The 27,057-nt window shown below is 38.1% G+C and overlaps 1 protein-coding gene across 2 annotated transcripts in view; it reads right to left on the bottom strand.

Annotated features, from left to right (window-relative positions):
• The window catches only part of DPYD (dihydropyrimidine dehydrogenase), a 353,894-nt gene that overhangs the window by 25,215 nt on the left and 301,622 nt on the right, over window positions 1-27,057 (bottom strand). For both annotated transcript variants that reach the window (XM_038182862.2, XM_038182863.2), the window contains one exon: window positions 19,179-19,358. In XM_038182862.2, the coding sequence (XP_038038790.2) occupies window positions 19,179-19,358 (180 nt within the window). The remainder of the gene's footprint in view (window positions 1-19,178; window positions 19,359-27,057) is intronic.

Consider the following 27,057-nt stretch of genomic DNA (forward strand, 5'->3'; position numbering starts at 1 on the left):
AAAACCTAACTTAGAACACTGTTCATTAGAATTAAACTTCCAAGTCTCCAACAGTGCTTCTCTTGCATATTTTTCTGTCTTTATAACAGTGAAAGTATCGTATCAAAAGTATTATCATGTTCTGAAAATGACATTAGAGTAGTCGTATATTCTAAAATGCTAATTTGATTAGATTTTCACTCAGGTCAGTCTGAGGATGAATTTAAGTTTTAAAAATCTAATATGCAAATTATTAGACATATAGATTACAGCCATATATGATTATATTTTTGAAAACTATCTTGGTTTAAATTACTATAAGAGCTTTAAAATGAATTCTGTTCTGAGCACCTGGTTACTACAAGACTTCATTGATTTGTATGCACAGTTAGGCCTGCAAGTATATGCATTCAGTTTTCCCTCTGCCATTAAATGTAACCACAATCACATATTGCTTCAACAGGCCATCCGCTTTTTCAATAGCCATGTGCTCTTGACATATGAACCATGGAGATGCGTAAATCTTTCCTTCACGTGTGTACTCATCAGGCTATTTTGCTGCTCAAAAGGATCAGGATGGCACAGCAACTATGTTACTTACATTTACAAAGAAACTCCTATTCTGATCCTACAGGCTTTTGCACATGGCTGAACGTTAAACATCCAAGTAGTTACCCAAGGGTAAGCCTCTGTGCTGTGACCAAGGGACCATGTCCCACTGGCTGACCACAGCTCACACTTCTCGGATGTGCCAACATGGTTTCACCTGGCTCCATCACAGGAGTTACAAGTGCCCAATGAAGAGTAAAATGGAGCCCACAGTGTTCACCTTTTTCATGTTGTTTGAAAAAAGTCACATCTTCAGCTGTTCTGCACCCAAATAATTCCCAATAACATATCTCTTTGTGGATGACAGATCATGCAAGACCTACAGAGCTTCTGTATTCAGAAACTGCAGTATTTTAAAATCAAATCCTCATTTAAATTGTAAAAACAATATTCTTTCTATTATTGACATAACTTATCTTGTTAAAGCTATGCCAGATATTTATGGTGATACAACCTACATCTCAAAAAATATCATCTATAGCTATTTCTACCATAAGACAGAAAAGGAAACAAAATTTTCTACATAGTGCAGCTTCTCTATGTTAATGCTGTCTGCAACAAGGCTGCTGCTATAAAGGTCACAGACGACATAATTTCTGTTATTACAGATAATCCATGTCTTCTGTGTGCCCAGCTTTTTTTTTTTTTTTTTTTTTTTCTTTTTCCATCTGTATTTTATAGAGGCGTTGTGTATTCTGATGGATAAAGCTTCTAGGAGAGCTTCAGTCTCAATGGCTTACAAAGGCAGGAGCAGTCACCACGCAGTCACCACGCACACATTTCCTGCCTCCAGAGAAGATGCATTGAATGACCTTGCATGAGCAAAAAGTCCGCTCTCAAATACCTTTTTCTGTGAAGACTGCTTTTATGAGGCATGACACCAGAGCAGGACAAGCTTTTTCCTACCATCAGGTGTGCAACTGGAGTGTGGTGGGCACGAGATGTGGCAGGGCACCAAACCACAGTTTAGCTCCATGGGCACTCCCCCTGCTAAAATGGCCAACGTGAAAGATCAATGGGCATGAGCTGACACTAAATCGTTGCCTTGTTCAAGGCCTTTGATGTCCTTTTGATGTTCTTTTGTAACCCCTGCCTCAACTTAAGACCTGGCTTAAATAATACTTATGCTGCGTTTCCTTGTTTGCTCTGTTTCCATTATTTTGAGGATCTGACATTCTTGTTCCATAGTACTGTTTTTGTGTACGCCTCTCTCGAACAGCAGTGCCTCCAGCACCCTGCGTCATGCGATGTAATGGCCTCTGCATTTACATGCTGCAAAGCTGCGCTATGGGATATTTTGTACAGCTCCTTTATATGTAAGAAGACCTAAGGGAATTACAGTGGTTATATTCTTAGCATGGTTTTGTTTAGTAATCACCTCAGGAGACTGTACGGATCTCAAAAGCTTGGAATAGTGATGTGAGATGGTTTATGAATACTACTAATCTTCAAACTGACTTATCCATTTTCAGGTGTGGGTCTTTTCTGCATGGTTTTTACTTTTTAGGAGCTGGGTAATAGCCTCTGGGAGGTCAGCAATTATCCCAGTGCTCCAGGAGTCAAATGCAATTTCATCTCATTTTATTTCATTTTAGATTTATTGCCTTGGTCATTTCAAGCAGATAGATGAGATTGTAATCACGATCAGCTACAGCTTTTGCTTTTCTGTTTCTGCATCTGTACAGCTATGGCAGCAATCCCAGCAAGCTGCATTTGTTTTTCTTGCTTATACTTCTACAACAGGTATTCTTCTACAACAGGTTTGATCTCAAATTGTATTTTCTTCCACCTGTACCACCCCCAAAAGGTGCTCAGAAGGCATTGAGGTAGTTAACTTTCTTTAATTCTTCTATCTAATACATTTGCAAATATCTGAGTATTGCATCACAAACTGACACTACTGTTACTTTTGTAAGTGGTAAACTGCAGGTCTGTATAATACCTTACTTAAATTGCTTAAGACTATGCATATGCATGGCTTCCTCCCTTCTCTACAGCTCATGACTTGCCCATCTGACCTGTGACTCTGGAAAACCTCAGCAATGAGACTTACGTCCTCTTTACTTCCACTTGCTTCTACTTTACTTCCACTGCTTCTTCTGAGTGCAGAGGATATTCTATTAAGCAAATGTTCAGCTGGCTGCACTGCTGTATCCATTTCCAGCTCTTCTATGCCCAGAAGACATGCTAGACCTTTAAAACACCATCAGACACTGCTGCAAGGATCTTACATTGCTACCTATTTGATTTTTTTTTTTGTGCGTGCAACTTTTATGAATTGTTTGACCCAGTGTAGCTGCACACTTCATTCAATCACTTGATTTAGTAAAAAGCAGTGTATTTGTGTGGTATTTATATTTCCCAGTATTTTAATGTGCCCACTTTTCCTTGGTATTGTTCTTGTAATTTACATTGTCCTACTGGCATTTTGATTGTTCTATTGTATAATGCTAATCTGTATGTGTTTGTCTGCAGTTTTCGATTCTTACAAAACACCAACAAAATCTCTGTTATCTAACATTTACAGATGTTCGACTGCCCAGCTGGCATTCAACTTCTTCTCTGTTTTTCTGCTGCTGCTCTTAGTTTAAAGTTCATGCTTGTGCAAATGACAGCAAAAGTTTATTTTTGCTCTTGTGTAGTGAATCAAAGCTGGATATGTGCAGAAGTACATTTTCTGAGTCAGTTTGTTTTTTTTTTTTCTATGGTGCATTTTTTCTTTTTGCTATTGTAAGCAAGCTTTGGCAAAACAATTTTCTTGCCAGTGCAAAGAATTCCATATGTGAGACAAATACCAGTAGGTTTTTCTTTTCTGCTTTGTGCTAATGCATTTATGTTTGCACAAAATTTTTCCTTGTCTATGCAAACATTTTCTTTTCTACGTGGTTAACAGCTTCTGTCTCTGCTCCACTGATGGCTGGCCTCGGTTTGCTCACTAATTGTGCACATTAGCTCTGCATCGCTGTAGTGCTGCTGCATGAGCTCTCCAGGTGCCGCTACATTAGTGGTTTAGTTTAGATCAGGAGTACGCTTCTGAGGCGAATCTCCTGATTATCCCCACATACTGTGCTTTGGTTCTTGCTGCAGAGCAGTCTCAGAAAGCACAAACAGGATTTTATTTTGGATGAAATGGAACCTGAATGTGTGCTCCAGAAGTACACCTCAAATGAGCTCCAACTGCTAATGGGCATTTAGCTTAAGAGACCAGACTAGAGTTAGAGCACAGGAAAGCCCCTCTGAAATGCATATTGTATGGACACCAGTCTGCAGTATCAACCATTTAATTCTGCATCTCCATTCCTATTTGTCTCCACCACTTCTGAATGTAAAAATAGCTTCTGAGGATTCTCTTTTGAATCACTGCAACATTGTCTTACTCTTACCTACAAACTGAATTCATCCGTCAGGATGCAATGAATTCATGGGTTAGCTGTCTTATTATATTTGGAGAGATAGTGAGTTGTAGTTTTTCTACACTGTCCAAACTTAGATTAGTCACACTGTACAGAAATATGTATATTACTCACACACACGTTACATTAAATCCTATTTTATTTTACACAGAAGACATTTCCAGAATGCTTCTAAAAATTCTCACTAGTTTTCTTGATTTTGGAGCCTCAGGCTTTTAGAGCTATTTTTCCCAGTGCAATGTTCACAAACATCCAGTATAGCTCATTTTTATGTCCATCTGTCCATTGTTCATGCCCACACGTATACTGCCATAATCACTGCGTTTTCTCTTTTATTTTTTTATTTTTAAATCCTTTTGCAAGAGTCTCAGTCTATATCCACAGTAGTAAACATGTCTGGGAATATTCCTGAGCATAAGGATGTTGTCATCTGTCCTAAAAAAGCGTTACATTTTCTTGCCCACTTATGGCCTGTGCTCACTATCAGTGTCCCAGGCAATTCCTGGAGAGGCTTTGGAAGTCGGCATGCTCCAGGAGCTGTTCCCAGCAGGCAGCCTGCCGTAAGCCAACCTGCTTTGGAGACTAACAGCTTCTGATCATTGGCACAGGCTGCTCAGTGCCAGCTGGCCTAAGTACCCAGGAATATTCCTGGGCACATTTAATTTGAAAGTGCAGACATCCCTCTACTTTCTGAAGTTAGGTGCCTGTAGGAATCTAGTCATTTCTGATGTCAGTGCCCAGGCAGATTGAAGTAAAACAGTGTAACATCCAACTAGTTTCAGTAAATGCTATTCTCTGTCATGAGGGACATTCTGGGACCAGACTTACAAGACTTAATGCGTAACCATAAAAAGTCCTAGTGTGGAGTTACTTAACGCAGATATCACTGCAGTTTTTAACATTTAAGGAAACATTTTTCATCTTCAGAAATAGGCAAAGTAAATATGCAACTTTAAAAACAAACAAACAAAGTCCCGGCATAAAGCCAAAGTCTGAGATTTATCTTCAGTCTAGTCTCAAAGGAAGATCCTGCACCAGGCATGTCCTTAAGATATGTGATTTCTCCATTATACAGCCATTTTACACAAAGGATTCCTTTCATAATGCCAATGTAGTCTTAAATAAGAAGCAAAACATTGTCAGGATGCTATTAAATTTTCTTTTAGGCACATTCACTGGCATCAGTGACACTGATATTGACACTGGCACAGATTGATAATCAGATTTTGATTTTATCCTCCTTTCTAAGTGAAATCACATATAAAAATTGAGTGTTGGTGATTTCAATGGGAACTCAGCTCATTTCATGATTAGTTTTTTTTTTTTTTTTTTAGAAAAAAAAAAGCTCCAAAGTCTTTAAACACTCTCCTAATGAAATGAGTAAATCTGGGGGTTCACCGATTCATTTTTATAACGAGGAAACTTGTTATGAAACTTTCTATGGCAAATATTTGGCAGGTCCTAATGACAACACTGAGAGTATGGATCATATATGAAGAGTAGCCCAGAAATCTTGTCCCTGTCTTCAAGAATGAGAAATACCTTGAGAATTCTAGTCTTAATGTCTTACTTTTTCTCTGAAAATAATATAAATTGAGTATGCACAAAATCAGTCTCGGCAGCAGAACTGGGAACTAATTTTCATTTCCTTTCAGTATTTAATTAGGTTTCTTGAGCCTGCCTCTCATGACTCTGTTTCTGTTTCAGAAGACAAAAGAAACGAGATAAAATGGACACTTGCTTCATACTGTTGTCTTCTCTTGCAAAGGTTTTATGCTTCCTTCATCATTAAAATATCCCAGCAATGTCTGCTAACTAATGAACTCCACCTATCTTGTGTGGCTCACCTGCTCTCTCATTCTCATTATTCGGGTACAGGGCAGGCTGTTTTGTTTTGTTAAGATTTTACTAATTTCCTTCCTGTAAAAAGAAAAGCAAGCAGCAGTGCAGATATACTTCTGCAGAGATAAGACAAAGTTGAAAAAGTGCCTTTTACACTCAGGGTGAAAGGCAAAGGCACTAATTGATTCTTAAATCCTGTGGGAGCTTGTTCCACAGTTTAGGACATGCCCCTAAACCACCTCAGTCACCTTAGACATCTGTATTAGAGAAAGCGCATTGCTGAAAATCCAACAAGCACAAGGAATGAATGGAGTCGTGGAGTATAGCCTTGGCACTGTGGGGGTTTAAGCTAGCACATAAGAAGCAAAGGATCTTTGGTACTGACTGCTGAAGAAAAGAGCCAAGACCCGGTTTGTTATTCTGTCCTGGGACAGTCGATCTAGGGCTTCCACACCACAACCACTCCAGGTTTCCAGCACATGCTGAGATGCAGAGAAAACAAAAACCAAACCAACCTGAACCAAACCAAAGCCAACCAATGAACCAACCAACCAAACAGAAAAGGTGGAGGTCAGTACTTGATCTGATGTGGCAGATGGGTCTTCCCTTCAATATGTGCTGAACCTTGCAGCTGAACTGCCATGTTGGAAAATGCTGGGAATTCAGCCTAGAAAATGGAGGGAGAATGAGCCTTGTGTGCTTTCAATAACTTATGCTTCTGAGCAGACCTGCTGCAGCATTTTTTGCAAGCTGAAGTTTTTTAGGAGATAATTACAACCACTGCTACTTTATGCTTTCTTTTCTTTTACCTCTTAGTGGAAGGTAAATCACAGTAATAAATCTTTCTATATAAATGCAAAGCAGAGCTAAAAATGAAATCGATGTCGCAATTTTAATTTACCACTTTCATTGTTGTTAATTTATACACAAGCAGTGTGCCATAAGTTTTCCCTGGAAAATAGTCTAATTCATTTCAAGCATCCCCCCTGAAAAACCGATACAGATACTCTGAGTTTCATGCCGTATTCTTTATATGTCTTGTAGGACATATATATGTCTTCTCCTTTTTTTTTTTTTTTTTCTTGGTAAGTTGTGGAAAAGAACATACCCCTGTAGTGAGACAAAGCTAAGTAGGTTCCAGCATTTATCTGAAGTTTCTGAGTGCTGTGATAAGGGGCAAAGAATAATTTTAGATACAATCATTAATCACAGTAAAATTTACAGTAGCCTACTTAAAGCCTTATTGTTCTTGTGTACATACAAGCTATCGGGGGCACAAATAAAACTGAACTCTTTGGCCAAGCTCACTTAACAACTGGTTCCAGCTACAAGTTATTTTTCAAAAATTCCTCCCAAACTTAAGCCCAGACAAACACTACGAGATTTTCATCCCCAGACAGTCTCTTTTACAGCACACTTTGCATACAGTAGTCAGGACGTGGACATGAGAGTTACCAGGATTCATGACAGAAGATTTCAAGGTAAAATGGGCCTATAATGCAAGAGAAACCTTGAAATATTTTGTCTTTGCAACCATTTCTGGGAGACTTTACATGAAAAGAGTTCAAATGTCTAGTATCGGCTTATTTCGGAGGGAAAAAAAAATACATTTTGGAATGGAAATTTTGAGTTGCAGAAGTTCTGTCTGGGAAAAAGTAGGTAAACTATGCTTCTCAAGTCTGCAGACTGACCTACTGTCCATCTTCACATTCAAGATGATAATTTTATATAATATTCACTTCTAAACAGGAAAATGGATATCATTATAGAACTATTTCCCCAAAACCATTTAAAATGTTTCAAAATAAATAAATAAATAAAACAGAAATCAGTTTATACTGATTTAGCTAAAACTAAACAGTCTTCAGCAATGTGCTAAAATTGTTTAAACAAATTTTTACAATTACTTTTAGAATCAAATTTCTTATTTTTCTTAACTCTAAAAAAGAATTCTACCTCTTTATGACTGTAACAACCAAGTAGAAACCAAATGCAATGAAACTATCCCAGCCTAATATTTTAATTCACTTGTTCAATATTTTCTATTTCTTTGCATTATTTTTACTTTATTATCCTTTTATAATACCCTCAAATATATCTATAAAACTTTACAGCCCTTTTCCAATGGCATATGGTGTGTGTTGTGAAGAGAAGCATGTTTATGAGCTGCAAGACAGGAAGAAAAATTAAATTACCCTTGTGGGACTGAGACAGGAAGAGTTGACTATGGTTATGAGCTGATGTTCTGATGTATCCACTGCTACCTATCTAATCCTTGATTCTCCAGGTTTTCATTGCAAGAGAATTATCTTGGACATTGGACTATAGAAGTATCTTGGACCGATAACTCTGCATAATCTCTCAACACTTGAAACTGAAAGCAAGTTATGTTGTGACACAGTCCCTTTCATAGCTGAAGCTGGCTAATTGTGCAAAGCTAGCTTTGAATGAGTTCAAAATTATTTTTAACTGAACTAACATTAATTCCACTAGAAATGTGGAAGTAAATATTCAACGTACCTAGGTGCATCTCAAGAACCATTTGCTATACTTTGATCCAATTCCACTTTCTAAATGAACGTCAGTTGGGGTAGGACCTAACAGCAGAGAATTACTTGTCTTTGAGCTAGATGGGCTTAAATGTGGCTGGTGACAATACTCAGTCCTGGGTTTCTAAAACAAAGGTTCAAAGTGGATGAGAAGGAAATGTTATTGTTTTTGTTGTTGCTTTGTTTTGTTTTCTAAATGGAGGCAGACTTTCAAGCCTTTCAGACTGTAAGTTCATCACTCAATGTTGTTATAAATAACTTTACAAACAATTCACACCCCGTAGACTACAATACTTCAGTGATAAACAACAGAGAAATAAATTAAGTCCTATAGAAAAATGTAAACACTTTCTCCTCCATCTGGTAATTATGGCCAAAATCCAGCAGCAGGCATAGACATCCACCCACAGAGCAGGCACTGTAGGTCAAAAACTGAGCTTTGACAAACTTGCTATTAAAATGGCTGGAGTCTATCAAATAAATGATTATGATTTTGTTGTGAAGAGAAAGAGGGTAATTCTGGACCATGAGACATTAATTAAATTTGCTCTGTACCACCCTGAGCAGCAGCCCCTAAAGACCATGCTCACTCTTGCTGGATGCTCTTTTATAAAAGTTGATTATGAAACCCATATTCGTGCTACAGTTGCCAAAGGATTCCTGGTGCTCCTGCTATAACAGGTACGTTTAGAGGCTTCAGAATGTCATTTATGCTAATGTCAATGACATGTGAGTTGTTTGTAGTTTAGTGATACATTTTGAGCAAAAGAGAACATGTAGATATATTTGTGCTTATAGAGCTTTGTGGTTTTTGATGAGCTTTCTGGTTTTCAATTTACAAATGGAAATTTTTTAAATGGACACTCCAAAATGTCAGGAGTGCTCAGCATTTGAAAGAAGGCTCAGTAAAGGGAGTGAAAAAATGCTGCTGAGTCTGGATTAAATTTTTAGTCTGGAATTGGAAAGAATGCCTTTTGGCATATATGTAATATTTTAAATGAGAACACAACTATTCAGGAAATATTAAGTAATGATTAGCATCTAGTATGCAATGCTCTATGATGTAATGATAAGTAATATAAGTAAATAAAATTATAATAGATAGGTTACAGAATTCAACTACTTTAAACTCAACTGCGAGGTCTGGTCTTGAAAGATGTAAAAAAATACCACATGCAGTATTTCAGTGATAAGCTTCTGGGTTTCTCATGAATCCAGGCATACTGTACAAAATAACACAGTATTTTATAGTTTGTATGTATAAATAAATCAGCAACTTGGAAGAAAAACTACATAGTAATAGCAACAAATGCATTAATTATTCCAAGCGATCAAACAGGAAATGGACAAAATGATTAATGAAGGAATGAAGGAACATGACATGATAATATCCTGAACAATATATGGGTTATGCATTGACTTATGCTGGATAGTTCCAAATGTAGCAATCAAAAACAGAGATGTGGCATAAAAAATAAAAAGGAGCTATTTCATTAAAACTTATCTGCTCAGTTGAATGAAGGGCAAACAAGGTCTTACCAACAGGATTAGACCCACCTTCTTAATAATAGCTAGGCTAGGTGTTCTTAAACATCAACCATCAGAGTACCCAAGCACAATCAGCCTGAATGAGATCCCAGAAAATCAATAAAATTCTTGCCAGGCCCCTTCGAACTATTACAGAGCCCCAACGTGCTCCGGAGCTGCAGATTACAGGCTGGCTGTAATTTCTCCCTGGAACAACCCAAACACGGTTCCAGGCCCTTAATGAATTCTGTACAGCATGGATAGGTCAGCAAGTGCAGAAATCTCTTTTCTCAACTCTATGTGTAGAAATGGGGTGCCCAACATCTCCTGTCAGTTACAGGGGGCAGTTGCCCTGTGCCAATGTATGGCTAATGGGCAATGAAACAGAAGGACATTTCTAATCCATTTGTCCATAAAAACTCAGAAAGTACTGCTTTCAGAGCTGAAGTGTCCATGTGGTTGGATCAGAAACACAGATGATTACAGGAAAAAAATCACTTTTTATTTGCAATGAAAATAAAATGAGTGGGAAAGGACATAATCATGATCCTTAAGGATGGTCTTAATCATTAAGCAGAAAGACATCTCAATTGTGTATGGTTAGATACTGTTTGCTCCAGCAGCTTACACTGAGCCACTGTCTAAAGACATGTTAGGATGCAGTGGCTTTCAAGGGTAGCCCTTAGTGCACAGCTGAAATGCTGGAAAGGGCTATACACTAACATGTGAAAATCAGACAGGAAAGGTCTACGCGCCCAGCACGTACTCCTGGAAACCTGAAATTTCTCCTGGCGGGACTTTTGCTAGACTTCACACATTCAAGTCTTAAAAGTCTTCCCTTCCTTTAATCTCAGCAACACAGCATGAAACCATCATCATTTCTACAAAAAGGCTTGCCTTCCAATCAGGGTAATTTTTTTGCTCCTCTTCCTGAACATTTTTTTTTTTTTTTTTCAAATTCAACTCATCAGTCTTGGTTGAATTCTCACTCTACATCATAAAATTCCTCTCTCTCAATTGATTGCAAACCTCAAATATTTGTAGACCACTGAGTTCTTCACCTGTAATGTTTACACATGTCATTTAGAAAGGACATATGGACACTTTAAAGTTTAGCTTCTTTAGCCTCTCCCCATAAATCACTTTCCAAATTTCTGGAACATCTGTGTATTTCACTACACCTAGGGCTGCACTTAAGAGCCAAATCCGCTCCTAAATCACTTAAGATGTGTCAAGAAAATTAACTGAGAAGTCACAAAATCCCTCTCAAAACTAGAACAAGAATAAAACAGTTCTTGGGAAACAGTCTGAAAAATAATATTTAGTCTGCTATGGCCAATTGTACAGAATTTGTTTTGTGCTTTCCTTACACGAGCATTGTGGCTCACAGAGCAGCGTGCTATCAAGGTAGACAGCTTCCTCAGCTGAGAAGTTTAAGGGACAATGTTTATTTCAAAGGCTAAGAGCCCCAGTCTTCACATGCACATCAGTAAGTCCATCTGTGACTAGGACCATAAACAAAATGAGGACACAAATAAAAGCAGCTTTTACTAGTAATAGCTACCTGTAGTTACAGCAGAGACATTTCTCATTGCATATATGTTTCTAAGCTACCTGGGTATCTGTAGGATATAAACTGCATCTCCATAAGACTACACCTCAGATAATATTGAGCATTTTACCAGTTATTAATGAATAATAAGATGGTTAGAAGTACTGCTTAGAAATACATAATATTGTTAATAAATGACTTGTCTCACCAGGGGTAGATTCTAGAGGAAGAATTTCATATCATCAGGTTCTTAGACTAGTAATTATATCTTACATTTTGAAAGGCACAACCTTGCTTTCACAGATGCCATTTGCATCAAAATCTGCAAAAATCAGGGAGAACAGTTTTGCACACACAAACCAATTGCTGCTATTTGAGTGCTTGAACTCTAGACAATTAGATATCAGTCACTACTGACCAGGGCTTTACCCAGTGAGGACGCAAAGAAAAAGGCTTTGTAACTAATACCAATCCCATGAATATTGCAGTGTCCTAAACATCCTCAAACTCTGTAGTTACACCTGACAAAGAAAAATCTCTCCGGCAGTAAACGCTGGTACTGAACCCAAGGCTGGAGGAAGAGATTGGGGGAAGGGGAGAGAGAGACTGATTTGCTTTCAATGAATATGAAAAAGCTGATCTCTGCCATTGAGGAAAATTCTTGCACCAGCAAGTGCTGACTGATTGCAATGAGGAATGCTTTATCACCAAGATCCAGACACCCTTTCATATGGTGATTATTATTCCTGTCATGACCCTCTGGTCATCAAGCCACAGTGTCTTTTGTCACAAAACAACTATCCAATAAGGAATAATCTAGGAATAAGCCTGTAGCATAATATCTTCTACTTGCTTATACACACAGCAGGAGTAGGAAAATCTTCTTCCTATGAGTTATTACCTGCTCTAATCCACTTTGGAAAATAGTGGTATTTCCTTAATTTTGTGAAGCATGCAAAAAAATTTACACAAGCTACAGCAACCTGAATGGCTCAGCCCTGAGTTGAAATCAAATCTCTCAGGTAGTGACAAATGGTCCAACATCACCACCAAATCCATGGTAGCACAGAAATTGTCAAAGATTCCCATTAAAACTTGATAAGGACACGTAAAGCCTGAACTGTGCACCATCTTGCCTCTACTTTCAATTTCATATCATCTTCTACAAGGCTGAAGTCTGGCCTAAATCCTGATGCCATTCTTGGAGTGACAGCTATGACAAACGGAGACTATGCATGTTCAAATTCCCAACAAATGCACATGCCACCTAGCAACCTTAGCTCTCTTTTAGTTCCTATACACTAAAACAATGCTAAATTCTTCACTATTGTCCATATTAATACTATCCAACTATGTAATTCCGCGGAACTAATTAAAACTTACATGCATTATTTCTCTGGCTTTTCTAATTTAGCTGGTTGAGAAAGGGGCACCCTGCAGCCACAGACAGGGCGCACTGCACTGAAAGCATCCAGCAGGAAGGGCTGGGAAGCCCTGCTCTGACAGCAGACGTGAAAAGCCATGTCTGGCCACATCAGCCAATTCCTTCTGTGCCTTTTCTGTCCCTATTGCTTATGTAGATCACCTAACATGAGGGCTGTTTTGAAGTTTTTAACCAGCTAGCAAGCTAACCCTAAGTAACAAATACAACAATACACATACAACTGTACAGAATAAAAAATTAATGGTGTTAGGGAAGGATGATGCACAGAGACATTATGTGTGACACTGGGGAGGAAGTGGGGGTAAGTGCGCATGGTTAATATGAAAAGATGTCAAAAAAAAATGAAGCATAATAATAGTGCAATTTATCCTTGCTAAACGTACTGCGCTGTGCTATAATTAAATATGAAAACCTAAATTTATCTCTATGTTCGGCTGTCATTAACTTAACAGGGAGTGCACATGTTCTAATCTAATGGCTGATTTTTTTCTCCATGTGCAGCATATTAAAATGTATATTAGCCTCAAGGTGCATAAACACAAAATAATAGACCAAAGGTTTTGGCCTGTGGAGAAAAAAATCCATGCTCAAAGGCCGTCAAGTAGCTGGTGATGCAGGGGAGACACTCACTTAGCCTCATTAAGCCAAAGCTCTCTTTTGCTTGTCTTTTGTTCTGCATGACAGCAGCCTCTTTGTTGTATAATAATTCATTCCAAGTTCGTTCCAAGCTACCGAAACTGGTGAACTGTGGCCATTTTAATGAGCAGTATTGGTGGTATGCATAATCTGGAAGCCACGTGGACCAGGCAATCACAGAGCACTGCAGCCAGCAAAATGAGATACTGTCGAAATCACAAATTTGTCAAGTTGTTTTTGGACAGGGTATTATAATAAGCACTAAAATATGCATCTTATTACTCTGCATCTGCCAGTCAAAGATCACTGTAATGAATGCATGCTGCAGGGTATGACCAGGCCGTTTTCCTAAGTAAAACAAACTGCAGAGTACAAAAAAAGAATTATGTATTTTTGGCAGTGCCTGTTTTTTTTTTTTTTTTTTTTTTTTTTTTAAATCCTTTTGCATCAAGAGTTGGATTTTCCTGGCTTGATGTCGGTTGCCAGCAGTGAACACACTAAAACCACCACAGCCAAGGAGTTAATGTGAATACATCGTTTCTTAATAGCCACATTTACTGGCTGTGAATATCAAACTTTAAACTCAGTGCTTAAAGCAAATTTAGCATACAGTACATATAAAACCCACAAAGATTAAACTACTTACATCCACCTTAATAATCCTAGTTCCTTTTCTTCTATCCATTTCTACAGCAAATGGCTTCACTGTTAGGGAAGATACATTTCATATAACAAACTATGGTCTTCCTAAGAAACAACGCTGTAGATAATCACAACATAAACTTCCATAATAGACCCATTATGAAAAAAAAATAACATTAGAGAGGTTCTTTCTTCACGTATTGTTTGGGCCAGAGATTGCTTTTGGCTTGCAAACGCTGGGAGATTCACCTAAAATCCATCTTTTCTTCCCTCTCTTACTCTTTTTCAGAATTGGCAATGGGAATAAGGGAAAAAAGGTTTCTTCACTAACGGTCATTTTAAATGTGATCTCTGAACCACCATTTGATGATGTTTCTGCATTTCTAGCAAATACACATTGCTGGAAATGAGGACAGTTCTTTACCATACTGGAAAGCCTTGCCTTCCCAAACAGCAGACCACAAGGAGCACTGCCAAATGTGAGGGGTAAAAACCTCTGCTCAGTGAAGGTAGTCACAGGCCCTGAAGAATCTGAAAGCACACAAAATTTGGTGCATGCATGGCAACAGTGTACTTACACAGCTGGTGGTTCACATTTTATTCATTTGATAGCAGAGCTAATTTAATATTTCATATGAAATATTCAAGGTTTTGCAAGCTATTTTTTTTCTCTGCCATATAAAAAGCCATTTAGATTTGACTACAACCAAGTTAGAATGTAGCAGGTTGGTACTACTCACAAGAATCTGCTTCTAGTACCCATAAATACTCTAAGGGAGTGCATGTTTTAGTCTTAACAGGAAGTCCGTGCATTTGAGAACAAAATCAGCAATTTGCTAAATTTCAGTATTTCAGAATTTATATTCAGAATTTTCAATGAAGTTCATACACAGGATAGTGCATGTTCAGGATCATTCTCTTTGCTGGAGAAACTGCCTATTGATGTGTTTTTATCAGATAAGGCTGTAACATTTTCATTACAACACCATCCTAACAACAGTTGATGTGGATTCACTATGAAAAAGAGTTTGCTTCAGCTTTAGGATATTTCTGAGATCAAGACACCTAAATTATTACTTTATTATTATTAGCCTTCGGACATGATGAAACAAATGTCTTTTTTTTTTTTTTTTTTCCCCCAAACCTTCTGGTGCTGGAAGTGATCTATTAAGTATCTATGCATATTTACCTCTTCTTATAAACCCATAAATTGCCATATTTCTAATGTTTAGCTACCTGGCATATATAGAGGCCACTGTGTTAAGTATGATTTTTGTAGCTGACATTAGGTGGAAGTTTGTATAGAAACACACTATACCACTTCTGTTACCATCAGCTGACACCAGTGTGTTTCTTGGACATAATCACTTCAGCTCCCTGGAGTAAGATCAGTGAGCAACTAATAAAAGATTCCTGTAATAAACAGACAAGGTGAGAGAGTGACTACGCAGGGGAGATCAAATTGGACCTCTGGGGAATACTGTACCTTGTCTGGATGCCTGGTGAGAACACAGTTATCTTTATCACTCCTGTTGATATATCTTCCCAAGAAACTCAGAAACATGATTCTAAAACACAATTCAGTTAATTTGGGATTATAAGGATACTAACTGCACTCTCCCTCTCTCTTATGCAGCCACCCTAATAATTTTGGGTTGTAAAAGCATGCCGTACATCTTAACTGTCTGCCTCGTTGCATCATGTACTTGATCTCAGTCTACATTCATGCTGAGGTAAGTGTCCTTTTACAAAAGTTCTTCCTTGAGGGAGTTCAGTGAGAAAGCAGTATGGTGTCATCATTACCTTGCCACTCTCTCATCTCAGTGCCTAGATTTGCAAACTGAGATTATAGCTGAGACAAGCTGACAAGGTTTGTTTCATGCATTTAATAGAAAGGTGATTCAGAGGTGGTATTAACGACAGTCATCTGTGTCAAAGTTTCAAAATTCAGTTCCTACCACAGAAAAAAAAAATAAATCTAAATAAGCTATCAGAAAAGCAATGAGGAAGAAAGCCCTGAAGACTGGCTCTGTCCACCTTTGTGAGTCTGATGCAGCATCTAAGTAAGGACTGTCTTCGAAGTGGTTATGGAGAAAGGCTACAACCCTAGTAAAGTATGAATAAAATTGGTGGAGCTAAGGAAAACAGCATCACCCAGTGACTAGAAGCCATGACTGAGGTTAGCATTTTTAAGTGGGAATCTCACTGATACTACAGGTAGTATAGCATTACAAGTCACATGTTGGGACAATGGCAAGTAATGACTGCAACAGCAACCACTATATTAGCAAACAGGGAAAAACTAGCATTTTAGAAAAGACTATTAGAAAATATGTACCTGCTGCCTCAAAGATGATAAATTTAGGGTCTATAGACCAACAAACACATTATGAAACAGTGACAAACCTAAAAACAGCATTTGAGTTTCCAATATATTTCCTAATAGCATGATTCTTCTCATTTGTTAAGGACTAGAAGTTACTGGATGAAAATATTAGTTGTATTAATGTAGATATATGAACAGGAACTGATCAAAATGATTCTCCTTTTTAAATCCAAACTTCATTAGTATTTGCTGTTTAGTTTCTCATGGGGTCTTACTTAAGAAACTGCATTTCGCCTTACAGTAATGAGGAAGTTTTTTTAAAAAAAACTTGGAAGGTTTTAAAAATTGCAATGAAGGATTTTGACTGTCACATTTTAGTCTATGTATAAGATATGGACATGAATTACTTTTATCAATGAGAATATACACATCAGTAGGCTACCTCCTCTTTTCCAAATAAAGAGTGAGGGCATCCTTTTCAGTGAATTTATTTTAGAAAGAGAATCAAGAGTGTGTGTTATTACTTGCTGCCAAGCACACTAGATACTTGTGTTTGAGTCCAGATGAAACTGCAGTACTTAACTGAATTTGCTAGGCACAAGTACATGAAATCCAATACTGATAATAATTTATGAAGGTAAGAATACTGATTCCTATAGTATTGCTAACATAGTTTATGATAACATAATTAGTTACACTAATAACACTGCTTAGGCACAGTCTTGCTAATTATGATATTATAAATATTAATGATATCAAGCCTTTGTATTTGATTGCCCCTAGTAGGATCATTTATCATCGTATTTCCCTTTACCCATGTTGTATTATTTTTCTTCCTTTTCCCTTGAATCTACATTCCTGAACAGACATCCCGAGCTTTGGTCTAAAATATATCACTACCTTATCAATGGTGCAGCCTGGTTAACTTTAGATTTTATTATTTAGTAGCAATGATCCAATGATACAATTCTGTGCTAAGGGCAATCAAATACACAATTACTTATATTCTGTACGTCTTGCTACTTTTAAATGTCTAACAGACCCAGCCAGACACGATTACATAGGGCTTTGTTTTCCATTCTTTTTCATGTGACCTGTTTCAAGTTAAGATTCCTTTGAATTATTAAATGCTCCCTTAAAGCATCTTTTCACACTACCTTTTTAAATTTAATTATTGATGTATGACAAGCGGAAAAGACTAAGACTTGTAATATTTTTCTCAATCAAAAGGACATGAGAAACATCTTTGACAATGGTTGTCTGTTTAGTAAAATAAAAAGATAATACAAAGAACTCTGAATGCAGCTTTAAAGAAGAATTGCAAAAAATCTCTGTCACATGAATTGAAAATGCTGTGTATGCTTCCACAGGTGTTAAAGAAAAGAAGTTTGAATACAACCCTTTGAGACTGGTTTAACTGCTTAACATAAGTAGATGAAAATGAAACTGCTTATATCTTGTTTTATTTTTAAGCAGTGTATTATTTAGAGCTTTAGGAATGGGATTGTCTTTTCTCCTGAAAGGTAATGTTATAATTTTCAGAGCTCCACAGAGAACAATAATACAGAAGTCTCTAATCTCCTTCTAAATCCAACTCCAGTCATCAGCAATGATAAGCAGAGATTTGGAGGTGTTTGACACTCCAAATCCTATTCTTTTGTAATTCTTTACTTTTTACAACATTTTCAACAGTGTTGTATCAGATTTTTAGAAGGATAATCAATAGGCATGATGTATAACTGAAATCAGTCTTCAAAGTGATCCCCTCTAGTAACCAGAAACAAAAGCTCTGCCTCCCTGCTGTGCAGGTATTTTGCTTAGAGCAGTAGGCAGCAGGGCATCAGTAGGAAGCCAGTTACACCTCCCTGCTTCTCAGCATGGATCAGCAGGTGTCCTAGTGTAGGGGTGTGCAGTATTGGGGCAGCTGCAATCTACTGCATCTGGAAAAATCTCCAAAGACATTTTTGTAGTAGGGAACTACTAGAGCAGAGAGAAGAGACAGTCCAGAGGATTCCAGAGAGACCATAGTTTACATTCCTATTCCACCACACTTTCCAGGTTTAAATGACCTTGTGGAATTTATTATTCAGTGTTGCTGTTCCTCACCTGGAACTTTCCCTGCCTTGCAAAGGGTATGAGAATTGGTACACGTGAAAGACCATGAGATACTCAGTTACGATGTCAGTAGAATCACTGCTATCTGATCTAGCATTCCAACCAGCAGCGTGGTTGTGACAGAAGCTTCTCAGCTGGTCAAGTCCAGTGCTAGGTGGCTTTCATATCTCCTGAACATTGCACTATGGGCGGAACACCCTGGCACTTCTGGCACAGTAGTAGTATCAATCTGAATTGAGTTGTTGCATTAAAACAAGTAGTTCCAATGCAATTGCAATTTTACATCCTACACTTTAAAAAAAGACATGTTGTTATAATCAAGGTGGAGACATCATATTTACAATAGAAAGGTTATTGCATATCAAGTCATTTCAAGTTTGTCTGATCAAGCTGCCCTCAGATATTTGCTAATACCGCGGAGGAATAAAAAAAGACTTGGTGACTAGTTGTGACAGCAGCAGTGGTTAACCAAGGTAGTTACATACAACAAAGATGGAATTGCATAGACATAACTTTATAGAGGAATGGCAATGAAACAACATACCTTTCCTATCAGATCAGCAATTCTAGGTATTGGTTTTCCTTTCTGATGGCGCATGGTTGCAGGACTCTGTCCATTCCAGTCTTTGAGTTCCTCGATGCTTTTCAGGTAAAGAAGAGCTCGCAGTCCAGTGCAGTAGTCGTCAATAACAGTGAAATCTTGATTCTGGATTGCACTGCACACCTGTGAAATGTAAATACAGTTATCAGCAACATCCTGGCAGAGGAGCACAAGAAGTTAGCAAGCTTTTTGGACTCACTGATTATCAGATGACCCTTACTGAAACTTCACTGACAAACACTATAGGAATTCAGGATATTAGTTGGCTGCTCGATCTTATGTCATGATAGCCATCAGTGTAGTTCAGGAAAAAAAGGACTCAGTAACATTGGTTATGACCAGGTTTCCTAATGGCAGCCCTTAGACCATATCTGAAGGTTGTTCAGAAGCAAGCCTGCACACCCAGCCCCACTGCGCATCTTTCAGGACTCTGCTGCTGAGCATGTAGGCCTTTGCCCACAGACACTGGGTACCAGCCAGCCCTGTTTGGGAAGCACAGACATAGCCATTTATGCCCCAGTCAAACAAATCAGAGAACTACAGATTTGCTGAGGGTACAAGGCTTCTTTAGAGATTGTGAAGTCCAACCTCCCGGCTCATAGAAGGGTCAACTAGAGAAGGCTACCCAGGACTGTATCCAGTTGGGTTTTGAATATCTCCAAAGATAGGGACTCCACAACCTCTCAGGGGAATTTGTTCTAGTGTTCAATCACCCTTACAGCTTTTTCTTATATTTAAATGGAATTTCCTGTTTTCCAATTTATGTCTATTGCTGCTTGTTCTTTCCCTGGATATTCCTGAGAAGAATCTGTCTCCAATGGAGGTGTCTCAGCACACAGTATCCATTAAGCAGATACTATTATGGGCAACCATTGCCAGGCACGGAGCAGAACAATGTTCCCCTTCTGCTAATTAATATTTGCCACTCAATGGTACTGGAAGGCCAAGCCACTTTGTTTTAGATGCTTTAAAAACACAGAGAGCAATATATCTTTATAAACATGCAAATAAATGATCCCTGATCTGTAGGCACAGAACTATCAATAGCAGAGAGCACCCTGATTATTTACATGGATTTTTCTAGACCGCCTTGTGGATATCAGCTCAGATTTAAACCCACAAAGATACCCAACTAAACTGTCAACAAGTGAGTAAAATATCCCAGACTCTTCTCTGAACACATTTTTATGAGCTAAACCCTAATCCACCACTGAAGAGCAGCAGGGTCAGTGGACTACCATTAACTGTATTTCCCTGGAAATGCTCATAAATTCCAGATGTGTCAGTGTTTTTAGCTTCTGATTCAGCTTTTATTCTAAAAACTAAAATCAATTCTGCTGGTAATACCTACATTTACATACACATGTAATAAGCACAACAATGAAATAGCTACCTACCTTAGAACATGAAGGTGTGGACATGCACAAACACATAAACACTCTTTCAATGAGAAAATATACCTCAGATCACAAGCATCAACATTTAAAAATACAGGAAATATGTAACTGTTTTTCGCATTTCAGAAATGATAATACAACTTGCAATTTCGAAGAAAGGCATCCTTCACTTTGTAAAATACCATACACTATAGCTACACAAGGAAAAAATAAAGACAAACTTTAACAAACACAAGAACATATTATATGTACTGCATTTACATTACACAAAATCTCTTTCTCTGCAGAAATAACATGGGCATTAATTAGGCCTGTTATTCATTCTATAAACCTCATTATTTATTTATTTATTTATTTATTTTTAAGCCCAGGAGTATTTATGGAGAATATTAATAATTTCTAGTATAAGCTATTTAAGTCCAAAACACAACTGGTGCTTATTTAAGGGTTTTTGTTCAACAAGGAATTCCCTATTATTTTACTGCACAGGTAACACTTTTATTAGCTATTCTTGAAAATAGTAAAATTGTAAAAAAAAAAAAAACAAAAAAAAAACACCACATACACACACACAAAACAAAATAAACAAACAAAAAAAACAATAACACAGTTAAAAGTCATGTCATGTCATTTGAAAAAAATTCAGGCACTGTTGTCAAAATCCTGAAATATTTTGACAGGATGTATACATGAGATACACTGGAGGATACCTGTAATAAACTTATAAATAAAGCGGTTTTTACTGTTTTCCATCTTATGGTGCGGTGTTATAAACTGCAATAATATAAAAATGTGCAGAAGATGATAGCACACTACAACTCAGGGATCAATCCTAGCTCTACGTGCATTGCGCTGTTTGCCTTCCATGGGAAGCCACGTATGTTCCAGAACTGAAGGCAAAATGCAGTTTTTTAAAAAAGAATGTAAATCACTGCGCTAAAGAAAAAACATTATCTGAAATGAGAAGACTTAGAAACTGAATTTGCTAGCGGTTTCAGATGACCCTTCTCCTCTGTAGGAGCCTTGTGACTCTGGTGCCCAAAGGTGCAAATAATTACCCAAAGACATGCCTTTCACTGATTTCACTGTGATAAAAGCAGGTGCTTATTTTTACGGGCCTTTCCTGAAACAAGAGACTTTCAAACATTAATGCATACAAAACCAACAGAAATAGTTCTGTCATGCTTTTGGCAAATTCCAAAGCATTCTGAACTTCAACATTTCTTAAGCTTTACATATCAGATGGGGATATTTGGGTTTTAGTATCTTCTTATAGTATCTTCTGTGAATGCTTATAGTATCTTCTGTGAATCAATGCAGAAAGCTTTGTTGCCTTTTAAAAGGGGTTGAACAAAGTTGAGATAAAACGTCCCAGTGTCCCATCAGCCAGGACAATTTCTACACCACAGAGAGAGGTTTTTAGCACCATACCTGGCTGCCTCTGAATCACTGGTTTAAATGACACTGTGCCCTTTTCTCAGCACCAGAGAAGTGTCAGGGCAGTAGACCAGGTGAGACTCAGACTCTCACTCCCAGAAAAAACACAGAAGTGAGCCAGCCTGTCTCCACACATTGCTTCAGTCCCGCTGCTTGAGCTGAGAGCAGGCATGCTTCCCTCCCTTCCAAAGCTCAACGCTGAACTCTCCCTTCTGCTGCTATCTTATTTCACAGGTGTGAAAAGCAGGAAATGCAGTCCAGCTAAATCCACATTTAAAATGGAACTACCTTTTGATTGCGCCACCTCTCATTTAATGTCTTATTAATAACCACCTCAACAAGAGGTCATGGAGCATGGTACCACTGAAACAGCTGCTGTCGGAGCCTTGTGCACTGACTGGCCCAGCACCACAAACCTGGCTGGAGACCAGCTCTGTCCACCCATCTCCTCTCCTCAGCACCACTCCTTTCAGGACCAAACACAATGAAATTTTTTTCCCTTTAGACTCTAAAGGAAAAGCCTAAGCAAATATATAACTACAACTGAGCACATTCAGATGTTCATGTTGTTCCAGACCAGCAGCCTGTGGCCAGCAGAAACTGGTTATGGACAAGTACAAGAAACAAGCGTGGATCTGTTGCTCATTTGGTTTATCAGCCCTGGTTCTAGCAAGCAGTGGTGCTGTGACTTTGCATGGCAGATTCCATCTGTTTAATATCCCTTGGTCCTACGTAATCCAAGTGACTCAGTCTTATGAGTAAATTAACGTTCAATGGTGCGCTGACCCAGGCTTTCACCTGAAACGTTTAGGTAGAAAGTAGCTTTTTCTTCATTGGATTGTGGGAGGCAGGCCGTGTGAGCTATCTATGGGACACACACAGAAGTCAAGATCACAATGAAGTTGTCAGCTGTCCTCCTTACCTATGTTTGTCTCTAGCTTTGGAATAGACTTTGGGCCAGAGAAAAAAGGCACTACTTTTTCCTGTTTGCAAAGGCAACATATACCATTCTTATTGCACTCATACACAGAAAGATAATTTTGCACAAGCTTGGTTTTAGTGCATTGTCTGACTGTGCTACTGCCTCGGCAGTAAAACCACCACAATTTCACAAGTTAACTTTTAACATCTGACCTCCCTTTCTATCCATGTTCCTCTTTCCATACCAGTGAGTGCCCCTTGCATCCCGAAAGAGACAAGCAAGCCAACATGCCATACATGATCAGTAATATTATACTCTTAATATTCTGAAGTATAAAACTGTTCAGTATAAATTGCAACTGTAGGTTACGATTCTAATCTATACAGACACATATGAGATACTAAAAGACACAAGGCCTGCTATGCTGCTGGTAAATCAAATGTACACCAAATGATCTCATTGGGGAATGTGGATGTGAAATGAATTACAGGCTTAAGGCTCTAAGTAAAACTGCCCTGCAAAATGCATTGATGGGGTTAGCATCCAAAGGTCCCCGCTGATGTCTTGCATAACAAATGACCTGTCTGCTCTATAATAAACATAAATACTCAGTGTAGCTTTGTAAAAGGATCTAGAGCCATTACAAATCTTACTTTAGAGACTAAATTGTCAAGAGATTATTGTTTTGTAAAAGAATTTTACAAGATACGATTGTTTTTAATCATTCACATCACTCTGAAACTTTTAATTTACATGCTATGAAGAAAAAGTTCATTATCAGAGACAGGTATTACTACATCTGGTAAAAAACATTGCAAATGCCTTTGCTGTTAGCAGAATCATTACACAAAAAAGAGAAGTCAATTTCTGAAGTCTTTCCTGGGACAAATCCCCTTCACTGTTCACTGAGAGATCTCTGTAATAACTTTAGGGTATTGCCCATAACCTATGGTTCTAGGATCAAGAGGGAAAACATCCCCACACTGCATTATCACTCTGCCCAGACTCCGGAGTATCCTGGGGGACTGTGTGCAAGGCCTATGCCATTCATGCAGAGCCCTGGACAAAGTGGCTGAGGCATTTCCAGCCAGATCACCCACTGAAGCAATTCCTATTCAATGCTGTCCTTGCCTTTTCCAATGAGGGATGTCTGTTTCAAAACACTATTAAGCAACTTTGCCAGCAATGAATTTGAGGTAGGTGGTGTTAGAGACAATAGTTTGGATAAAAAATTCATTTTTACACCCTCCGAAATATATGTTGTTCTCTTCAGAACATGAGTGCAAAATAATTGTCATTTTTATGAAAATGGAAGTAACAGTAAGGCGGCAGATGGGTGGCAGTGATACACAGTCTAGAAGTAAGAAGATTGATGGGTATATATTTGTATATACAAACGCAAATCACATAGCTTGACTGTTCTACCATATTAGTTTCCATTTGTTGCAGCTGTACAACATCAAAGCAGCGATGTCCCCATATATTGCATTTAGTGGTAATGTAACGGGCTACCAAAAAAAAAAAAAAAAAATCAAAGTGAGAGTTTCTAAGTAGTTTCCTGGCAATTGAGACAGCAGGCTCTTTCATCTGTGCTGTAACTGTGGCAGTGCATTGATTTAAACTCCTTCTGAGATCTCAAATGCTTTTATATTCTTAGGTCTTGCTGGCTGCTTTCTTTTTGCTTTTTTTTTCACCTTCAAATGATAAAATTCTAGCATTTAGCAGAATGCCATCTTGCTTCCCCAGAAGACAGAAACTTATTTCAGCTTTGGTTCTAAACTGCATAGGATCTCTAAATAATATAGCTCTCAAAATGCCATCCTATTAGGCAATCAGCCTTTGACTTCACAGTTTCTAATATTCTTATCATAGCAAGGGGATAAACAACTATTATTCCTCTGAGATACCTGTGAGAGTTTTTATGATGAATTAATTTTTTTCCATTAATTTGTCAGACTTTCTTTGGAATATTTTTTACTGATATGCCCAAATGGTAAGCAAAAGAATTATGTGCTGTTTTGATTTTATATTATATATTCTACTTTAACATTATTTATCATCATCTTGTAGAAGATTTCTACTAAAATTCTGCCTGATAACTGAAGACATAAATCCACCTTTCTGTTAGAGAAACATTTATGAATGACTCTAAGGTGTTTTTCAATGTATAGTTGAAGCTACTGCTTTTTGATTAGTGTCTACTGACTAAGATTCTTGTAGAAAAAAGCTGAAATCATAAACGAATGCAAGGTGCTTCAGGAAGGATCCTATTTGTGCCTATCTGGATACCCTGGATACACCATCAATGGCCTTAAGAAAATTAATTTTTTTTTTTGTGGGAAAAAGCATGACTTTAATCTGAGGAAAGGCATACATGCAATTTAAAAATTATTCTCAATAGCAACTAGCAAAAATTGACTCAACTAAAGGGAGATCTTTCAGGGCCCTGCAATCTATCTGCTGCATAGCCCTTGCCCATGGAAATTAAAATGCTTGTTTTGTAGCCCCACTACAATGATTTAGATGTGCCCAGCTTTACAAAATGAAAAGCAGTATATGCAGCGTTGGTTGCCCAACATAATGCTAGTACTAAAGTGAAAAGAACTGCAACTTGAGAGTAAGGACACACATAAAATCTCCTCTGAGAGGTGTTTCTGTACTTACAGTCATCAGGATACCAATGCCCATGGAAAGACTGCCTATATACTGATGGTTTCTCATCCTCATGTCTCGTTGAGCACTGACTTACCAGTACATTAAATGCATAGCCTAAATTACCCTTTCTATCAGCAATTGTAACTTTTGCTGGAGGGTTGTAGGATTAAGAATATTAGGGGAAGTAGATTATCAGACAATGTGGTGCACTCTCTGGAAAAAAAGCAAGATTCTTTGTTTCAAAGAACAAATTTGTAACTAAGGAAAAGCTTTCCAAATATTGATACAGTACAGATGGAATGATTTGATTCATTCACATTAGCTGCTTAAATGACTCTAGAGATATAGGTTAGCAGATGGGATGTTACTTAACAAGGCTTCAGATACTGGATCAAGATGCAAAACTGATTTGGATGATGGCTGATAGCCTTTTTAAAACATCAGAATCGAGCTAATATACATGAACTAATGAACTACTATTTGTTCCCAAGTCCAGTACGGCTTTCAGAAAGCAGCTTGATGGACTCATATATTACACCTATGAATGGTCTGAGTTATGGGGGAAAAAAAAAACACTTTTTTTTTTTTTTTTACTGAGTTCTAGTTCTAGTCCTAATGAGCTGGAGGCTTACTGGTGACATTCGAGGGGCAACACACAGCAGAAAGATTCAAAGATGCTAACTGTTCCAGGGTTTACAGAATAGGCAACCATCCCCATGTGGGCTTAAGAAAGCTATATATATAAAACAAACACACACTGTATGGTCAGATGTCATGGGAGTGTCAGTAAGGAAATATTTTAGTTATTTTGTTATGCCTATGATTTTTTCATAGAATTTCACTGAAGGGCTTGGGTTCGATGGGACCTTTAAGACCACCTAGTTCCAACCCCCCATCACAGACAGGGATGCCATCCTCTAGATCAGGTTGCCCAGGGCCCTATTCAGCCTGGCCTTGAACGCTTTCAGGGATGGAGCATCCACAGCTTCTCTGGGCAACCTGTTCTGGTGTCTCATCGCCCTCTGAGTGAAGAATATCCTCCTACCATCTTTTAGTTTAAAATGGTGCCCCCTTGTCTTTCTGCTGGCTCATGACAAACTTTTTATCCACCAGAACCCCCAAGTTTCTGTCTGCAGAGCTGCTCTCAATGAGTTCTCCCAGTCTGTGCTCACGTCTGGGATTGCCCCAACCCAGGTGCAGCACCTTGCACTTGGAAAGAGAGTTCAAGAGTACTCTTGAGAGTACCTCAGGAGAGTTCATCAGTCAAGCTTAAGGTAAAGTGCTATTCTAATCAAAAGTATAGGTTAATGTCAGTAAGTAATGAAGCTCAAAATGAACTATAAGGAGATGAAGGTGTGCAGTCTAAGCAAGACAAGCTTGTGGGATAAATGCTCTGTCTATGAACAGCTTG

This window comes from Anas platyrhynchos, chromosome 8 (assembly GCF_047663525.1).
Source record: "Anas platyrhynchos isolate ZD024472 breed Pekin duck chromosome 8, IASCAAS_PekinDuck_T2T, whole genome shotgun sequence".
NCBI lineage: Eukaryota > Metazoa > Chordata > Aves > Anseriformes > Anatidae > Anas > Anas platyrhynchos.